General features: G+C 40.9%; 1 protein-coding gene across 1 annotated transcript; it reads left to right on the top strand.

Annotated features, from left to right (window-relative positions):
- Positions 1–510: 510 nt before the first annotated feature.
- Positions 511–17,249, top strand: LOC121527126 (myosin-6). Its single transcript, XM_041813855.1, has 37 exons — positions 511–714; positions 827–970; positions 1,051–1,207; positions 2,500–2,527; positions 2,637–2,742; positions 2,823–2,915; positions 3,264–3,327; positions 3,419–3,517; positions 4,312–4,415; positions 4,483–4,621; positions 4,718–4,836; positions 4,912–5,061; positions 5,311–5,481; positions 5,577–5,886; positions 5,981–6,051; positions 6,127–6,332; positions 7,234–7,357; positions 7,918–8,054; positions 8,138–8,393; positions 8,477–8,719; positions 8,954–9,130; positions 9,207–9,352; positions 9,428–9,518; positions 10,089–10,478; positions 12,166–12,292; positions 12,378–12,496; positions 13,170–13,366; positions 13,997–14,180; positions 14,279–14,444; positions 14,552–14,676; positions 14,755–15,063; positions 15,152–15,355; positions 15,530–15,826; positions 15,975–16,079; positions 16,531–16,626; positions 16,705–16,839; positions 17,229–17,249. Exons 1-37 carry the CDS (start codon positions 511–513, stop codon positions 17,247–17,249), a joined length of 5,814 nt encoding a protein of 1,937 aa, XP_041669789.1.
- Positions 17,250–18,148: the final 899 nt, after the last annotated feature.

Here is an 18,148-nt window from a genome sequence, read left to right as displayed (position 1 = left end):
TTTGCGCTGTTTAGGGGTTGCTTGGTTGAAAAAAATATTTCACAGAGGGTACACCTCTGAAAAAACATTGAGAACCACTGCACAAGACAATTCAGCCAGGCTGTCAGAACACTGGAGACCACACACACCTGCCAACCTGCCAATCGTCAGGGGAGCCAAATCTTGCCTCAAATTGGGCTTAAAATCCTGTAGTGTGTTGCCGGCCTAAATGTTGCATGTAAACGCTCTTTGACCACAGCTTTATTAGCATGTAAACGCTCTTTGACCACAGCTTTATTAGCATGTAAACGCTCTTTGACCACAGCTTTATTAACATGTAAACGCTCTTTGACCACAGCTTTATTAGCATGTAAACGCTCTTTGACCACAGCTTTATTAACATGTAAACGCTCTTTGACCACAGCTTTATTAACATGTAAACGCTCTTTTACCACAGCTTTATTAACATGTAAATGCTCTTTGACCACAGCTTTATTAGCATGTAAATGCTCTTTGACCACAGCCTTAAAGATGTCTGGGGACGCTATCATGGCGGAGTTTGGGGCCGCCGCACCCTTTCTGAGGAAGTCAGAAAAAGAGCGTCTGGAGGCTCAGACTCGACCTTTTGACATAAAGCGGGAGTGTTTCGTACCCGACCCAGAGGTGGAATATGTCAAAGCCAAAGTGACCAGCAGAGATGGTGGCAAAGCCACTGTGGAGACTGAGTTTGGAAAGGTGAGACAGATTTTCATTCTCATTGGTGGAAAAATGAACGAGTCAGCAATAAAGCAGATGAATGCACTTTAACCTTTGACTTCTGTTCAATAACTATCAAAAACTCTCTTAGACTGTCACTCTAAAGGAGGAGGATATCCACCCTCAGAACCCGCCAAAGTTCGATAAAATTGAGGACATGGCGATGTTCACCTTCCTCCATGAACCCGCCGTGTTGTTTAACCTCAAAGAGCGTTATGCCGCATGGATGATCTATGTAAGTCCTGCCCACAAACACAAGAATGTCCTATCTCTTTGATATCATTGGTCCATTAAAACTCGTTTCCTGGGTTTCAGACCTACTCTGGGCTCTTCTGTGTCACTGTCAACCCGTACAAATGGCTGCCGGTCTACGATCAAGCCGTGGTCAACGCCTACAGGGGGAAAAAGAGGAGTGAAGCCCCGCCACACATCTACTCCATTTCTGACAATGCATACCAGTACATGCTGTCAGGTGGGTCCACCTGCTCCTGTCATTATTATTAGGGCCCAAGCACTGGGTGTGTGAAGGACCTTCTTGTTTTCCTCTTTTTCTGTGAGTTTTATCAAATTTTGCAGCCTTAACATATTCAGAAGGTCTGAAACTTGGCACATGCATGGAGCCTGGTTAAAAATTTTATTTTTTAATGGTTTTAGATATGGGTGATGGGAATTGGCTTACTAGCACCCCCTAAACCAAGCATAAAATTCAGGCTCTTTTACCTAGAGAAATGAAATTTTGTACACATATTCCACTTACTGAGAGACACAAACAAGTCTCTTGTCGTCATGGTGAATTCTCAACAGAAAGTCCATCGTTTTGAATCAAAGTGTAAATATGAGGGTTTTTTTGGGCCATTCCAAGGGTCCTTTGAGGATTAACCTGTCCGAGGGGGTTCATCCAATCAAGAGGCATTTTGGTGTACAGCTAGAAGAGACATTAATGATCAAAAGATATGTGGCTTCAGTACAAAACCCAAAGGGCGTGGCACCTCAACATGGCATTTTTTTAAGAAAAAGGAAATTGCTTATAAGTCAGCCCCATGGTCCCCTCTGAATGAAACATGTAAATGAAACATTCATGTAAATGAGGGTTCAAACCCCAACACAACCATATGGTAATATTTCTTATAGATTTAGCACCACTATGAGGCGCTAAATCTATATTTCTTATAGATTTAGCACCTCATAGTGGTGAAAGGAAAAATATTTTTGCTTTCAGAGGTATATCTCCTAATTCTTTGGATATTTCCTCATCAAATTTTCTTGGTTAGCTCTTAAGACATTCATCTTGATGTGTAGCAAAATAGGTGAGTTTTTGTCAGAGGGCGTGGATGTGCCGGCATGACAAACTTAGATTTGGGCATTATGCTTAGCCATAAAACTTCACTGTTATAAGTCAGCTGTTCTTCATCATATCTTAATAAAATTTCATGTGCACAACAATAGTTCCATCCTGAACACATCTGCATTTTGGAGTTGCCCACAGCGCCACCTACTGGTAATAGAAAATTATTGCTTCTTTATAATTAGCAATAATTCCTATATGGATGATTAAATCCCACTCAGTTTGCCTAGAAACAAAGACTTTCACCTTGCACCTCTATGAAGACATGACTTTTTAAAATTATCAGTTTTTTTAGTCATTATTTAATAAGTCTGTAACATTATACGCTGTCAGTTAGGTCCACCTGCTCCTCTCATCATTATCACAATCGGTCATTATTTCATCATCTTTAATTTCCACTTTTGTCTTCAATCTTCCAGACAGAGAAAACCAGTCCATCCTTATTACGTGAGTCCACTATTTCGTGAGCGGTTCATCAATATAAACGATAACCAAAGTCATTGATGAAGCTCCTATTTGAGACCAACTGATGTTTTGTTGTGCCATTTGTTTTCAGCGGAGAATCCGGAGCAGGAAAGACTGTGAACACAAAGAGAGTCATTCAGTACTTTGCCAGCATCGCAGCAGTTTCTGGAAAGAAGGACGCTGCCCAGGAGAAAAAGGCCAGTATAAAAACTTTATATAAATAAATACAAATGAATCACCTTTGATTTTTTACATTTACCATCTATGAAACCTGCAGGGAACCCTGGAGGACCAAATCATCCAAGCTAACCCTGCCCTGGAGGCTTTTGGAAATGCCAAGACCATCAGGAATGACAATTCCTCCAGATTTGTGAGACTCTATCTATCTATCTATCTATCTATCTATCTATCTATCTGTCTGTCTGTCTGTCTGTCTGTCTGTCTGTCTATCTTATTTCTTTGGTTTTTTTTTCTCTTTTTCCTTATTTTCTATTTAGGTTCATTTGTATGTTTATTCCTTCCATGATTGTTCTGTTGTTTTTGCTTCATTCGTCTCTCCAGTGAAGCTTTATACTAGAAAAAGTTAAAAAGTCCAATAAAGAGAACGAGAAAAGGATAAAGCTATATTCAGTTTCGCTTCTTAAAGAAACATTTAAATGGTCTAATATTTTACTACTTTGAATCTTTTAATGTTGTATTACTTTTCCTTCTTTTAAAGGGGAAATTCATTCGAATCCACTTCGGTGTCAGTGGAAAATTGGCCTCTGCTGACATTGAGACATGTAAGAGGATCCCATCCTGCAGAGGGTCGTCTGTTACCATTAAATGTATTAAAATAATATTCATTTAATTTTTTTTTTTTTCTTTCATCAGATCTGCTGGAGAAATCTCGGGTCACTTTTCAGCTGAAGGCTGAAAGAGATTATCACATCTTCTATCAGATTCTGTCTCAGAGGAAACCAGAGCTGCTGGGTGAGTGATAAAAAAGAATGATGAAATGATAATTAAGCAGAAAAGCCTCTGGCACTGCTCAGGTGTAATGGAAGCCCAGGTTGTTTTGATAGCGGCCTTCAGGTCATCTGCATTGTTGGGTCTGGTGTCTCTCTTCTACCTCTTAACAATACCCCATAGATTCTCTATGGGGTTCAGGTCAGGCCAGTTTGCTGGCCAGTCAAGCACAGTAACACCATGGTCACTGAACCAGCTTTTGGTACCTTTGGCAGTGTGGGCAGGTGCCAAGTCATGCTGGAAAATGAAATCAGCATCTCCATAAAGCTTGTCAGCAGAGGGAGGCATGAAGTGCTCTAAAATGTCCTGGTAGATGGCTGTGATTACTGTGGACTTCAGAAAACACAGTGGACCAACATCAGCAGACGGCATGGCAGCCCAAATCATCACTGACTGTGGAAACTTCAAGCATTGAACTTTTTCACAATATTCTAATTTTCCGAGGGACTGAATTTTGGGTTTTCATTATCTGTAAGCCATAATCATCAATATTTCAAGAAATAAAGGCTTGAAATATTTCACTCTAAGTGCAATGACTATATAATTTATGGGTTTCACTTTCAGAAATGAGTGACAAAAAATATTGTATTTTTTCACGATATTCTAATTTTTTGAGATGTACCTGTAGATAAAATAATTCAACTTAAACTCTGTGTTCTTTCAATATAGATACAAAAATTAGCTGATTTATTCAATTCTGTTATTTCATATAGAATAAACAATTTAGCTGATTTCTGACTCTCTGTGTTCTGTGGCAGAAATGCTGCTCATCACCAACAACCCCTACGACTACTCTTTCATCTCCCAAGGAGAGACCACAGTGGCGTCCATCGATGATGCTGAAGAGCTGTGTGCTACTGATGTAAGCCATTGCTTTTAAAGTCCTGACATCAGTTTTATAATAACTTTAAACTTATTTGGTTTTAAAGGAAGCATTTGATGTCCTGGGCTTCACCCAAGAGGAGAAGAATGGTATCTACAAGCTTACTGGAGCCATCATGCATTATGGGAACATGAAATTCAAGCAGAAGCAGCGAGAAGAGCAGGCAGAGCCAGACGGCACAGAGGGTATGAACCATCAGGATCAGCCTCACAGATGATTTTTGTATGTCACATTCATAAGGAGTAATCAGTGCTTTGAACCGTGCAAATGTGCTCTTACAGACGTGGACAAAGCTGCTTATCTGATGGGTCTGAACTCTGCCGACCTTATTAAAGGTCTGTGCCATCCTAGAGTCAAAGTGGGCAACGAGTGGGTCACCAAAGGCCAAAATGTGCAGCAGGTAAAGTTTAAAAACAGGAAGTCAACTGCATTCAGGTCAAAAGAATAAAGACATTTAAAGCTGTGATATGTTCAGGTGTACTACTCCATCGGTGCACTGTCCAAGTCTGTATATGAGAAAATGTTCCTGTGGATGGTCGTAAGAATCAACCAATCACTGGACACCAAGCAGCCACGGCAGTACTTTATCGGGGTGCTGGACATCGCTGGATTTGAAATCTTTGATGTAAGTCTGATATTGGTGAATATGGTATCAGTAATAAGAGTTAATGTTGGTGGGTTTGATGTTGTTGATTCTGGTTAAACATTATTGGATTTGATGTCATTGGTTATGGTCAACAATGTTTGATTTGATGTTATTGATTATGGTCAAACATTGATGATATGAGGTTTTTTTTGTTGAGTTTTAAAGAGTCAGCAGTTAGACAGTTTTAGGGAACTTTTCTTCAACATTTTTATGTGCTGCTGTTTTTAGTTCAACACCTTTGAGCAACTTTGCATCAACTTCACCAATGAGAAGCTTCAGCAGTTCTTCAACCACCACATGTTTGTGTTGGAACAAGAGGAATACAAGAAAGAGGGCATCGTGTGGGAATTCATTGACTTTGGCATGGATTTGGCAGCTTGCATTGAGCTCATTGAGAAGGTATGTGCAGAGTTACGTACATTGATAAAACAAGTTTAAGCCATTCTCTTCCACAGCTGTACGCTGGGTTGATATTGATCTACCTCTGGTTCCAGCCCATGGGCATCATGTCCATCCTTGAAGAGGAATGCATGTTCCCCAAAGCTAGCGATGCCACCTTTAAAGCCAAACTGTACGATAACCATCTGGGGAAAAGTCCAAACTTCCAGAAGCCCAGGGTGGTCAAAGGAAAACCAGAGGCTCATTTCTCCCTGGTTCACTACGCCGGCACCGTCGACTACAACATCACTAACTGGCTGGTGAAGAACAAGGACCCTCTTAATGAGACTGTGGTGGGACTGTATCAGAAGTCCACGCTGAAGTTGCTGGCTGTGCTCTTTGCTGGGTACACTGGTGCAGATTCAGGTGAGGCGAGGCAGCTGGGGTAGATTATTATTCTCTGAATCACTGAAAAATCAGAATGTAGTAACCCACAATATCCTCTTAGCCTCAGATACAGGAAGTAAGGGAGGAGGAAAGGGAGGAAAGAAGAAAGGTTCTTCCTTCCAGACGGTGTCTGCTCTGCACAGGGTAAAACATATCTGTTTGTTTTAGATCATGAAGTAAGCATCTGGACTTTGGTCATATCTTTGGATTTATTCATAGGAGAACTTGAACAAACTGATGACCAACCTCAGATCCACACACCCCCACTTCGTACGCTGCCTCATCCCCAACGAAACGAAGACTCCAGGGGCCATGGAGAACCCTTTAGTGATGCATCAGCTGCGCTGCAACGGCGTGCTGGAAGGCATCAGGATCTGCAGGAAGGGATTCCCAAACAGGATCCAGTATGGAGACTTCAAACAGAGGCAAGACGAACTGTTGACTCATTTCTCCTTCAAAAAAAAGCTGATAGACTTTGTACATAAATTCATGATTTGATGTAGAGTCAGCTCTAATGGACTTTCATTCAACATACCATGGACAATATGAGCCCTGAGGCTTTCACTATGGGCCGTGAGACCAGCACTAAGGGCTTCATTGCCAGGACTATGGGCCACGAGTCCTTCACTGGGATCCATAAGTCCTTTGAGTCCTACTCCTCACCTATTTTTCCCATTCCTTAACCCCTTAAAGCCTGATAACTCAAACAATAGCCAGAAAATTTTCCCTCTTTTTTGGAATTGAAATGTTTATTTAACCTTCTACCAAAATCCAAAAAAGGAAAATTGCCATAAAATTCACATAGATTTCTTTGTCTATCACATTTGATACATTAGGCGTTTTTGTCAACTGAGAATCTACCAGAGAATATTTTTTTAAATCATTTATCATATTGTATCCATCATGTTGACTAGACAGCACTCATAAAAGTGTGTATCAAATATGATACAATGGGCTTTAAAGGTTAACCAGCCCATTTTACCCTGCCTTTTCTAAACCTGAGTCCTCCTGGAGGCCTTCCTCTTGTGCTTGGATATGGTAAGCTTGGATAACCCCTTAGATCCTTGCTGTTAATAGGAAGCAGTTGTCCTGATTTCCTGTCTGTGACACCACTGGTTCTTTCCCTTGTACAGAGCTTGTGGAAAACAAACATTTTGACAGCGGTTGTCCCAAGTAATGTGGAGGCACTGGTGTTTTTCCTAGAAGGTTGGACTGGCTCATGAAGACATTAAACTGGATAATAGACTGGATTTTGACTGATTCAAATCATGGAAGGGAACAGGAAGTTAACAACACATGGATTTAAAAATGTTTGCATGATTTCAGGTATCGTATCCTGAACCCCAATGCCATCCCTGAGGGACAGTTCATCGACAACAAAAAGGCAGCAGAGAAACTTCTAGGCTCCCTGGACATCGACCATGAGCAGTACAAACTGGGACACACAAAGGTTTGGCCTACACAATAAGTCATGAAACAGATTTTAACAGACCATATTAAATGTTATAATAGTGCCATCATTAGTGAAGACAGCCAGAGCCAGAGACAGTCCAGGATGTAGCTCTGCCAGGAGACGCTCTGATCACCACAGAGACGCCTGAAAGAGTGAGACAAGAAAGACGACGTTAAAGAAAATCAGCTGATTAAACAGTGTAGAAGGGAACAGCTGATTGGTGAGTTACATATCAGCTGATTTGTGGGTTATCTATCAGCTGTAATTTCTGTTCTGTTCTCTTTTATCAGACAAATAAATGTTTTTTTTGTTTTGTTTTTTTACCCTGACATGTTTTGACTGATAAAGAAAAAAACATCTACATTTCTTTGTCTGATACAGGAGAAACGGAGTAGATAATCAAAAAATAAACAACAAAATTAACTTGATTTATTACCTGTCATCTGTCAGATGTTCCTCACCCGTACCCAGCTGGTACAAACTTGCTATGGTGACGTTCCTGACCTTCTACTGAGCTGAATCTTTGCCACCTTATAAAGGAGTCTCTTTGAAATCAGGTGTTCTTTAAAGCCGGTCTGCTCGGTGTTCTGGAGGAGATGAGGGATGATCGACTCGCTCTTATCATCACTGGAATTCAAGCAAGATCCAGAGGGCTGCTGGCCAGGGTGGAGTTTCAGAAGATTGTTGAACGCAGGTTGATCATCTCTCATAATCTTCTTTCATTTTAAGAAAGAAGGAACATTTAAAACAGATCTCACTGACCAATGGTTTCTGCAGGGATGCCTTACTAGTCATCCAGTGGAACGTGCGTGCCTTTATGGGGGTCAAGAATTGGCCATGGATGAAGATGTTCTTTAAGATCAAACCGTTGCTGAAGTCAGCTGAGACTGAGAAAGAGATGGCGAACATGAAGGAGGAATTTACAAAGCTTAAAGATGCATTTGCAAAGTCAGAGGCTCGCAAGAAAGAGCTGGAAGAAAAAATGGTGACTCTTCTCCAAGAGAAGAATGACCTCCAGCTCCAGGTCCAGTCGGTAAGATCAGCTGGTTTATATCTTAATAATATTTCTGCTAAAGGAGAGTTAGTTAGTAAGTTAGTATAATATCCTGTCTGCAGGAACAAGATAACCTAGCAGACGCTGAGGAGCGCTGTGAGGGTCTGATCAAGAGTAAGATCCAGCTGGAGGCCAAAGTCAAAGAGCTGACGGAGAGGCTGGAGGACGAGGAGGAGATGAACGCAGAACTGACGGCCAAGAAGAGGAAGCTGGAGGACGAGTGTTCAGAACTGAAGAAAGACATTGACGATCTGGAGCTGACACTGGCCAAAGTGGAGAAAGAGAAGCACGCCACTGAAAACAAGGTAAAATCATCACCCGAAATCACTATCCAGTAATCATTCACCGTGGTCTCGAGGCCAAACCTACCAAAACTAATTTGCCTGGAGTAATCAGCAGAAGGTCTAACATGGATATGACCAGCATTGACTCCATTGGTTTTAAGCTATTCTCATTTTGATATCTGCAAACCGCAAAGACAGCAGACAAAGCAGAGAAGAATGTTTACCTCTTTCTGAAACTGTGATTGTTTTTTAAAGGTTAAAAACCTGACTGAGGAGATGGCTGCTCTGGAAGAAATCATAGCTAAACTGACCAAAGAGAAGAAAGCTCTTCAGGAGGCTCATCAGCAGACACTGGATGACCTTCAGAGCGAGGAGGACAAAGTCAATGCTCTGACCAAGGCCAAGGCCAAACTGGAGCAGCAAGTGGATGACGTGAGTAAAACAGGATCAATGATCACGTCTGCAGAGAGGAGATAACGGCTGAATATTTGTTCTGATTGTGTGGCAGCTGGAAGGATCTTTGGAGCAAGAGAAGAAAATCCGGATGGACCTGGAAAGAGCCAAAAGGAAACTAGAAGGAGACCTAAAGTTAACCCAAGAGAATGTGATGGATCTGGAGAACGACAAGCAGCAGCTGGAGGAAAAACTCAAGAAGTAAAGATTAGCTAGGACATAACAAACGCAACGCTTCAACAGCCAATCAATTGATCTGTCTGTTATCAATCACAGGAAAGACTTTGAGATCAGCCAGCAGCTGAGTAAGATCGAGGACGAACAGGCAATGGTGGCACAACTCCAGAAGAAACTGAAGGAGTTACAGGTCAGGTCAAAGTCTGACAGACTGATCAATTAACATCAGATCAATCAACAAACTAAAGGACTAATTACTGATCTATAAACATCAGATCAATCAACTAACTAAAGGACTAACTACTGATCTATAAACATCAGATCAATCAACTAACTAAAGGACTAACTACTGATCTATAAACATCAGATCAATCAACTAACTAAAGGACTAACTACTGATCTATAAACATCAGATCAATCAACTAACTAAAGGACTAACTACTGATCTATAAACATCAGATCAATCAACTAACTAAAGGACTAATTATTGATTAATTAACAACTGATCAGTTAATTCCAGAAGAAACCAAAGGTAAGGTCAAAATCTGACGGACTACCCAAAAAACCTCTAATCAATCAACTCATTACTCTCCTCATTATAACATCTGATTGATCCCTTCATTATTGGACTAATTAGTGATCACTTCTTCTCTATTGATCCCTTTGTTATTTGACTCATTATTAATTACTTCTCTTCTGATTGATCCCTTGGTTATTGGACCGATTATTAATCGTTTCCTTTCTGATTCACATCCTGAAGGCTCGTATTGAGGAGCTGGAGGAGGAGCTTGAAGCAGAGCGAGCAGCTCGAGCCAAAGTGGAGAAGCAGCGTGCCGACCTGGCCCGAGAGCTGGAGGAGATCAGTGAACGCCTGGAGGAGGCTGGAGGAGCCACCGCTGCCCAGATCGAGATGAACAAGAAGAGGGAGGCGGAGTTCCAGAAGGTGCGGCGAGACCTCGAAGAGGCCACCCTCCATCACGAAGCCACGGCAGCCACCCTGAGGAAGAAGAATGCTGACAGCGTGGCTGACCTGGGTGAACAGATCGACAACCTGCAGAGAGTCAAACAGAAGTTGGAGAAGGAAAAGAGTGAGCTGAGACTGGAGCTTGACGATGTGGTCTCCAACATGGAGCAGATCGTCAAAGTTAAGGTTTGTCATAGAAACCAATCAGTGTAGATGATACCAGATTCAGTACTACAGGTTAGGGTTAGGGTAATCCTGTTTCCGATCACCAAACTAATTCTAATATTAGACAAAGATAACCTGAGTAAATACTAAAGTCCGTTTTTAAATTATGATTTCATCTATTAAGGGAATAAAGCCATTCAGACCTACCTGGTTGTATGTGGAGAAGTCATTGCCCCCCCTTGTTAAATCATGAATTAACTGTGATTAACCACATTTTTTATAAAGCCGAGTTAAGTTTGACTATCCACACCCAGACCTGATTACTGCCAGACGTGCTGAATCCAGAAATCCCTTAAATAGAACTTGTCTGACAAAGTGAAGTAGGCTTAAAGATCGCCAACACATCATGGAACCATCTAAAGAAATTCAAGAACAGATGAAAAACAGAGTCACTGACATCTATCAGTCTAGAAAGAGTTAAGAGGACATTTCTGAGGCTTTGGGACTCAAGACAACCACGCTGAGAGCCATTATCCACAAATGGAGAACACTGTGGACAGTAGCAAACCTTCCCAGGAGTGGCTGGCCCACCAAAATGACTCCAAGAAATCATGGACGACTCATCCAGGAGGTCCCAAAAGAACCCAGCACAACATCTAAAGACCTGCAGGCCTCACTGACTCAGTTAAAGTCAGAGTTCGTGATTCAACAATAAGAAATAAACTGGGCAAAAATGGCATTATGGGAGAGTTCCAAGGCCAAAACCACTGCTGACCAAAGAGAACACAAAGGCTTGTCTCACATTTGACTAAAAACAAATCCTGATGATCCTCAAGACTTCTGGGAAAATATACTGTGGACTGACTAGACAAAAGATTAACTTTCAGGAAGGTATGCATCCCGTTCCGTCTGGAGTAAAACTAAAACAGCATTTCATCGAAAGAACATCAGACCAACAGTCAAATATGGTGGTGGTAGTGTGATTGTCTGAATCAGGACCTGGACCACCGGCACCATAAATTCTGCTCTCTACCAGAAAATCCTGAAGGCGAATGTCCAGCCATCAGTTCATGACGTCAAGCTCAAGCACACTTGGGTTATGGAGCAGGACAGTAATCCCAAACACACCAGCAAGTCCAACTCTGAATGGACTAAAAAACTAAATGAGTGGTCTAGTCAAAGTCTGGACTTTAATCTGATTGAGATGCTGTGGTATGACCTTAAAAAGACCGCTCATGCTTGAAACCCCTCCAATGTAGCTAGATTAAAACAATTCTGCAAAGAAGAGTGAGACAACATTCCTCCACAGTGATGTAGAAGACTCATTGACAGTTATCACAAGCTTGAACAACTAGCTATTAGGTTTAGGGGTAATGGCTTTTTCACCTAGGGTCAGGTACGTTTGGGTTTTTTTCCCTTAAAAACTGAAATCATCATTTAAAAACTGACTTTTGCATTTTCTAATGTTACCTTTGTCTAATGATAACATTAGTTTGGTGATCTGAAATGTTGAAGTGTGACTAATATGAAAACAAAACCAGGAAGGGGGCCAAATACTTTTCACAGCCCTGTAGTTGTATATTTTTGAAGCTTCATCTTCATGAATAAATCACATTATAATGATGGTGTTTTATGATTATATGAGTATCAGTGATGGTGTATACTTATTGACCGTATCAGTGATGGTGTATATAATGTACTGATCCAGGCCAATCTAGAGAAAATGTGCCGCACCCTGGAGGATCAAATGTCTGAATTTAAAGCCAAAGCTGAGGAGGGCCAAAGAACCATCAACGACTTCACCATGCAGAGAGCCAAGCTCCAGACAGAGAACGGTATTGCCACTGATGTGGTCATATTTCTTAAAACATGGACCCCATCACACTGCCCCTGGTATAACGTCTCATCTTTGTTTTTCAGGTGAGCTCACTCGGCAGATGGAGGAGAAGGACTCTCTGGTGTCTCAACTGACCAGAGGGAAGCAGTCGTACACTCAGCAGATTGAAGATCTGAAGAGACAACTTGAGGAGGAAGTCAAGGTCTGTCTTTGAAATCCACTGACTATAAAACCTTCCAGAACCCTCTTAAACCATCCAGAACCTTCTTAAACCTTGCAGAACCATCTAAAACCTTCCACAAGCTCCTAGAACCTTCTTAAACATCCAAAAACCTTCTAAACCCTTCTAGAAACCTGCTTTAACCTTTCAGAACCTTCCAGAAACCTTACAGAACCTATTTAGAACCTTCTAAAAAGCCCAAGAACCTTCTAGAAACCTCCAGGAAATCTTTGTTAACCTCTCAGACCCTTCTAAAACTTCTAATGCCTTCTAGAAACATTTGTTAATCTTCAAGAACCTTCTTAAACCTTCCAGAATCCTCTAAAACCAACCAGAACCTTCTTAAATCTCACAGAACCCTCTAAAACTTCTTAAACAACTCAAACCTTCTAAAACCCTCTAGAAACCTTCCAGAATCTCCTGGAAACTTCTAAATAATTCCATAACCTTGCAGAACCTTCTAAAACCTTCTAGAAACCTTTGTAAACCTTACAGAACCTTCTAAAAAAGTTTAATACCTTCTGGAAACATTCTTAACCTTCCAAAACCTTCAAGAATCTCCTAGAACCTTCCAAAACCTCACAGGTTTCTAGACCCCTTTAACACCTTCCAGAAGCTTCTAAGAGAATGACTTAGTTCATCTTTCTACCTGAAGGCCAAGAACGCACTCGCCCACGCCGTGCAGTCTGCTCGCCATGACTGTGATCTCCTGAGAGAGCAGTTTGAGGAGGAGCAGGAGGCCAAAGGCGAGCTCCAGCGCAGCATGTCCAAGGCTAACTCTGAGGTGGCTCAGTGGAGAACCAAGTACGAAACTGACGCCATCCAGAGGACAGAGGAGCTGGAAGAGGCCAAGTAAGGATTACAAGGGATTAAAACATTAAAACTCTAACCATTTTTAACATGGAGGATTAATCTGAACATCATTAAACTAAGATTAAACATCAATAATCTGAGAATAAAAATTATTAATCTGAGATTAATCATCATCAATCGAAGATAAAACATCATTAATCTGAGAATGAACATCATTAATCCAAGATAAAACATCATTAATATAAGATAAATCATCAATCAAACGACCTTAATCTGAGATCAATCATGAATAATGATGTTTAATAGATTAAACATCATTATTCATGATAAAACATCAGTAATCTGACATCTAACATCATTAATCTAAGATTAAACATCATCAATATGACATTTGACATCATTAATCCAAGATTTAACATCATTAATCTGAAATTAAACATCAATAATCTGAGATTAAACAGCAATAATCTAAGATTAAACAATGTTAATCTGAAAGTAAACATCATTAATCTGAGAATAAACATCATTAATCTGATATTAAATATTATTTATCTAAGATTAAATTTAATTAATCTGATATGAAACATTAATCTGAGATTAAACAGCATAAATCTCAGATCAAAAACATCTCTGTATGACATCCTGGTTTAAATGTTAATTTCCCAACAGGAAAAAGCTGGCTCAGCGTCTCCAGGAGGCAGAAGAAGCTGTGGAGGCAGCGAATGCTAAATGTTCATCCCTGGAGAAAACCAAACACAGACTTCAGGGAGAGATCGAAGACTTGATGGTAGACGTGGAGCGGTCCAACGCTGCTGCTGCTGCCTTGGACAAGAAACAACGGAACTTTGATAAGGTGATCCAGGTCCTAGTCGTAGTCCAAGTCCAGGTTTTTATGATTATTGATAGTGATAGTATTGGAGTGTCTGACCTGATTTGAAACCTTCTAAACAGGTCTTGGCTGAGTGGAAGCAGAAGTATGAGGAATCCCAGACAGAGCTGGAGGGTTCCCAGAAAGAATCCCGGTCACTGAGCACTGAGCTCTTCAAGCTGAAGAACTCCTACGAAGAATCTCTGGATCATCTGGAGACCATGAAACGAGAGAACAAGAACCTCCAAGGTAGGAAGAGAGCAGGGGTAATCTTTAATCATGCATGAGGGATATATGTTAGAGCCTGGAGATAACTTCATACATAAAATAACTCCATAAAATACTCATGGAAACAGAGGAAATATCCGACCTGACGGAGCAGCTTGGTGAGGGTGGGAAAAACATTCATGAGCTGGAGAAGATCAGGAAGCAGCTGGAGCAAGAGAAGGCTGAGATCCAGTCAGCTCTGGAGGAGGCTGAGGTCAGACTGATGCTGGTGGTTGATCTGGAAGGTACCTCCCGATAATCTGAAGCATAAACGATAATTTACTTCTGACAGGGTTCACTGGAACATGAGGAGGGGAAGATCCTGAGAGCTCAGCTGGAGTTCAACCAGGTGAAGGCCGACATGGAGAGGAAGCTGACCGAGAAGGACGAGGAGATGGAGCAAGCCAAAAGGAACCATCAAAGAGTGACGGACACTTTGCAGAGCTCACTGGAGGCGGAGACTCGCAGCAGGAATGAAGCTCTGCGGCTGAAAAAGAAGATGGAGGGAGATCTGAACGAGATGGAGATCCAGCTGAGTCAGGCCAACAGAATGGCGGCCGAGGCTCAGAAACAGCTGAAGGGTCTCCACGGTCACCTGAAGGTAGGACAGCTGTCCACTGAAGATATAGATTTTTTTTACAGTTTTCTTGTCTTCATTCTTCTGTGCTATGATGGATCTCTGTCCTCAGGACTCTCAGCTGCAGCTGGATGATGCTCTGAGGGCCAACGATGACCTGAAGGAGAACATAGCCATTGTGGAGCGCCGAAACAACCTGCTGCAGGCTGAACTGGATGAGCTGCGATCTCTGGTGGAGCAGACGGAGAGGGGCCGGAAACTGGCCGAGCAAGAGCTGCTGGATGTCAGCGAAAGAGTCCAGCTGCTGCACTCTCAGGTAAAGGTCAATCCTGATAAAGATCATTATTAATATATCACTAAACAGTAGTTATTGATCGATATAGTCATAAATACATCAGTAGACAGTAGTTACTGCTTACAGACTGGGATATTGAAGCTCAGTGATTTTTTAAACTCTCTGGGCCTCAGTATCAAGCTTTTTTTTCTTCAGAACACCAGCCTGCTGAACCAGAAGAAGAAGCTGGAGGGTGACTTGGCTCAGCTTCAAAATGAAGTGGAGGAGGCGGTGCAGGAGTGCAGAAACGCAGAGGAGAAGGCCAAAAAGGCGGTGACAGATGCCGCCATGATGGCCGAGGAGCTGAAGAAGGAGCAGGACACCAGCGCTCACCTGGAGAGAATGAAGAAGAACATGGAGCAAACCATTAAAGACCTGCAGCATCGTCTGGATGAAGCTGAGCAGATTGCACTGAAAGGAGGCAAGAAGCAAGTCCAAAAACTAGAAGCCAGGGTAAGGATCTAAGGTCTACAGTTCAAGGTCCCTGCTGATCCCCTCTTAGATTGATGATTTAGGGTTGCTTTAACTTATTTTAATAGTCTTATTAAGTTTGTCACAATCATGTGACGAAACTGGTTCCATCTGGGTCTGATGGTTGTAGGTGAGAGAGCTGGAGAACGAGGTCGACATGGAGCAGAGGAGGAGCAGCGAGTCAGTGAAAGGCGTCCGCAAGTACGAGAGACGCATCAAAGAGCTTACCTATCAGGTAAATGTGAGATCTGAGTAATGTAATATCATGATGGAAACAGAGAGCTCCAGTAACACATTGGTTCTCAACTGGTGGGTCAGGGCCTAAAAGTGGGTCGTGAAAATGGCGTATGCCATAAAGTCAAAGATTTGTTTTTATTTGAAGGAACTGCTATGTTACATCTGCCTCATTTTCACTGAAAACATTGGGTGATGATTGAAGAAATATAGCAGATTTGGATGATGAACTTAACCTAAATCTAGCCTATAAAGGAGGAGGAGTTGGCTCCTAACCGTCACTCTATAGAGAAGGAGGTGTTGGCTCCCACCTAACCCTAAGAAGGAGGCCGTGTTGGCTGTTTAACCCTCTATTCACCTTGAAAGTTTGTTAAGTTGTGCCAGATATCCCTTCTTCAGTTCTGTCAATAAGAAATTTCTCAGTACTGATGCTTGGAGGTCTGCACCCACAGACCGAGGAGGATAAGAAGAACCTGAGCCGTCTCCAGAACCTGGTGGACAAACTGCAGCTGAAGGTGAAATCTTACAAACGAGCTGCAGAGGAAGCTGTAAGTCTTCTTTGGTTTAAACCTGTCCTTAAACTTTGGATAATCAATGTTCTCTAACAGCTCTCTGCTTCTCTGCAGGAGGAACAGTCGAATGTGAACCTGGGCAAGTTAAGAAAGTTACAGCACGAGCTGGAAGAAGCTGAAGAGCGAGCTGACATCGCCGAGTCTCAAGTTAACAAGCTGAGAGCCAAGAGCCGTGACTCTGGAGCCAAGGTTTCAATTTATCTTTTTTTGAATAGCAACAATTCATAACTGAAGTTATCTACAGACACTTCACATAGGGGGCAGATCTAGACTGGACTCTCTGATGGATCTAGGTTTTTCATATATCAAAATAATCAATTAGAAGAAAAAAATGAACAATATAATATAAAGTTATCAAACATCAAGCTGACAAAAATTGATATAAGGGTTAAAAATGTGAACATGTTAACTGATGACTGTGTTTGATTTCTTTTCTGATGGCTAGGTGTTGGAGTTAAAAATGTGTCCGTGTTAACTGATGACTTTTTGATATCCTTACTGATGGTGAGGTGTTTGAGATAAAAATGTGACCTTGTAAACTGGTCATTAAAGTTGTGTTTTTGTTTCCATTTTTGCAGAAAGCTCATGATGAGGAGTGATGTCTGAAACCCGAAAAACTACCAACAGGAAGATGATCTGTCGTTGATAATTCTCCTGTAACCTGAACTAAATAAAGAATCTATAGTGTTCTGCAGTTTGTCTAAAGTTCATTCATTTTGTATGAAAAATAATAATTATAACAACAATATAATAATAATGATAGTAATAATTATTATTATTATTATCATTAAATAAATAACGATCGTAATAAAAACAATAATAATAGTACAAACAATTATTATAACTATTGTCATTATACACATAATAATTGTAATGATTAAAGATAGTAATTACAATAATAGTAACAACAACAACTATAGTAATAATGATAATTCTTCTCATTGTTATTCTTTTTTGTTTTGTTTTGTTTTGTTTTATTTTTTATATAATCTCCAGTTTTTCTTGAGTGGGTCAAAAAAAAATTTCAGTTGAACTTCACTTTTATAAACATTAGATGGTGCCAGAGTTCCATTCAAAATAGATTGTGTCAAAACTTTTTTTTTTTTTTCAATGACTTAAATGAAAGTATGGGGAAGATTATTGAACCTCTGCCCATCTTTACTTCTGAGAGACTCTGCCTCTCTAAAATGAGTTATACCCAGTCATGTTACTGGACATTGACAATTTACCTAATTAGTGTTGAAATGCTCCTGCACCTGGTTTTCAGTAGTATCACTTACATTTCCAGCCTTTTGATGCCCCATCCATACTTGAGATGTGTTGATGCCATTAGATTTAAATGAGCAAATATTTTTAATGAAAAGGTAAAATGTCTCCATCTTAAAAAAGGTAATAATAGTTTTGGATTTTTTTTTTTTTTCTTTTTTTCTTTTTTTTCTTTTTCACTTTCTGTGTTCAATTTTAGTATGTTTTAATTAATTTTACTGCTGGTTTATTA

This window comes from Cheilinus undulatus, linkage group 19, assembly GCF_018320785.1.
Source record: "Cheilinus undulatus linkage group 19, ASM1832078v1, whole genome shotgun sequence".
NCBI lineage: Eukaryota > Metazoa > Chordata > Actinopteri > Labriformes > Labridae > Cheilinus > Cheilinus undulatus.
The sequence above is the reverse complement of the archived record's forward strand: the minus strand, read 5'-3'. Positions and strand labels throughout refer to the sequence as shown.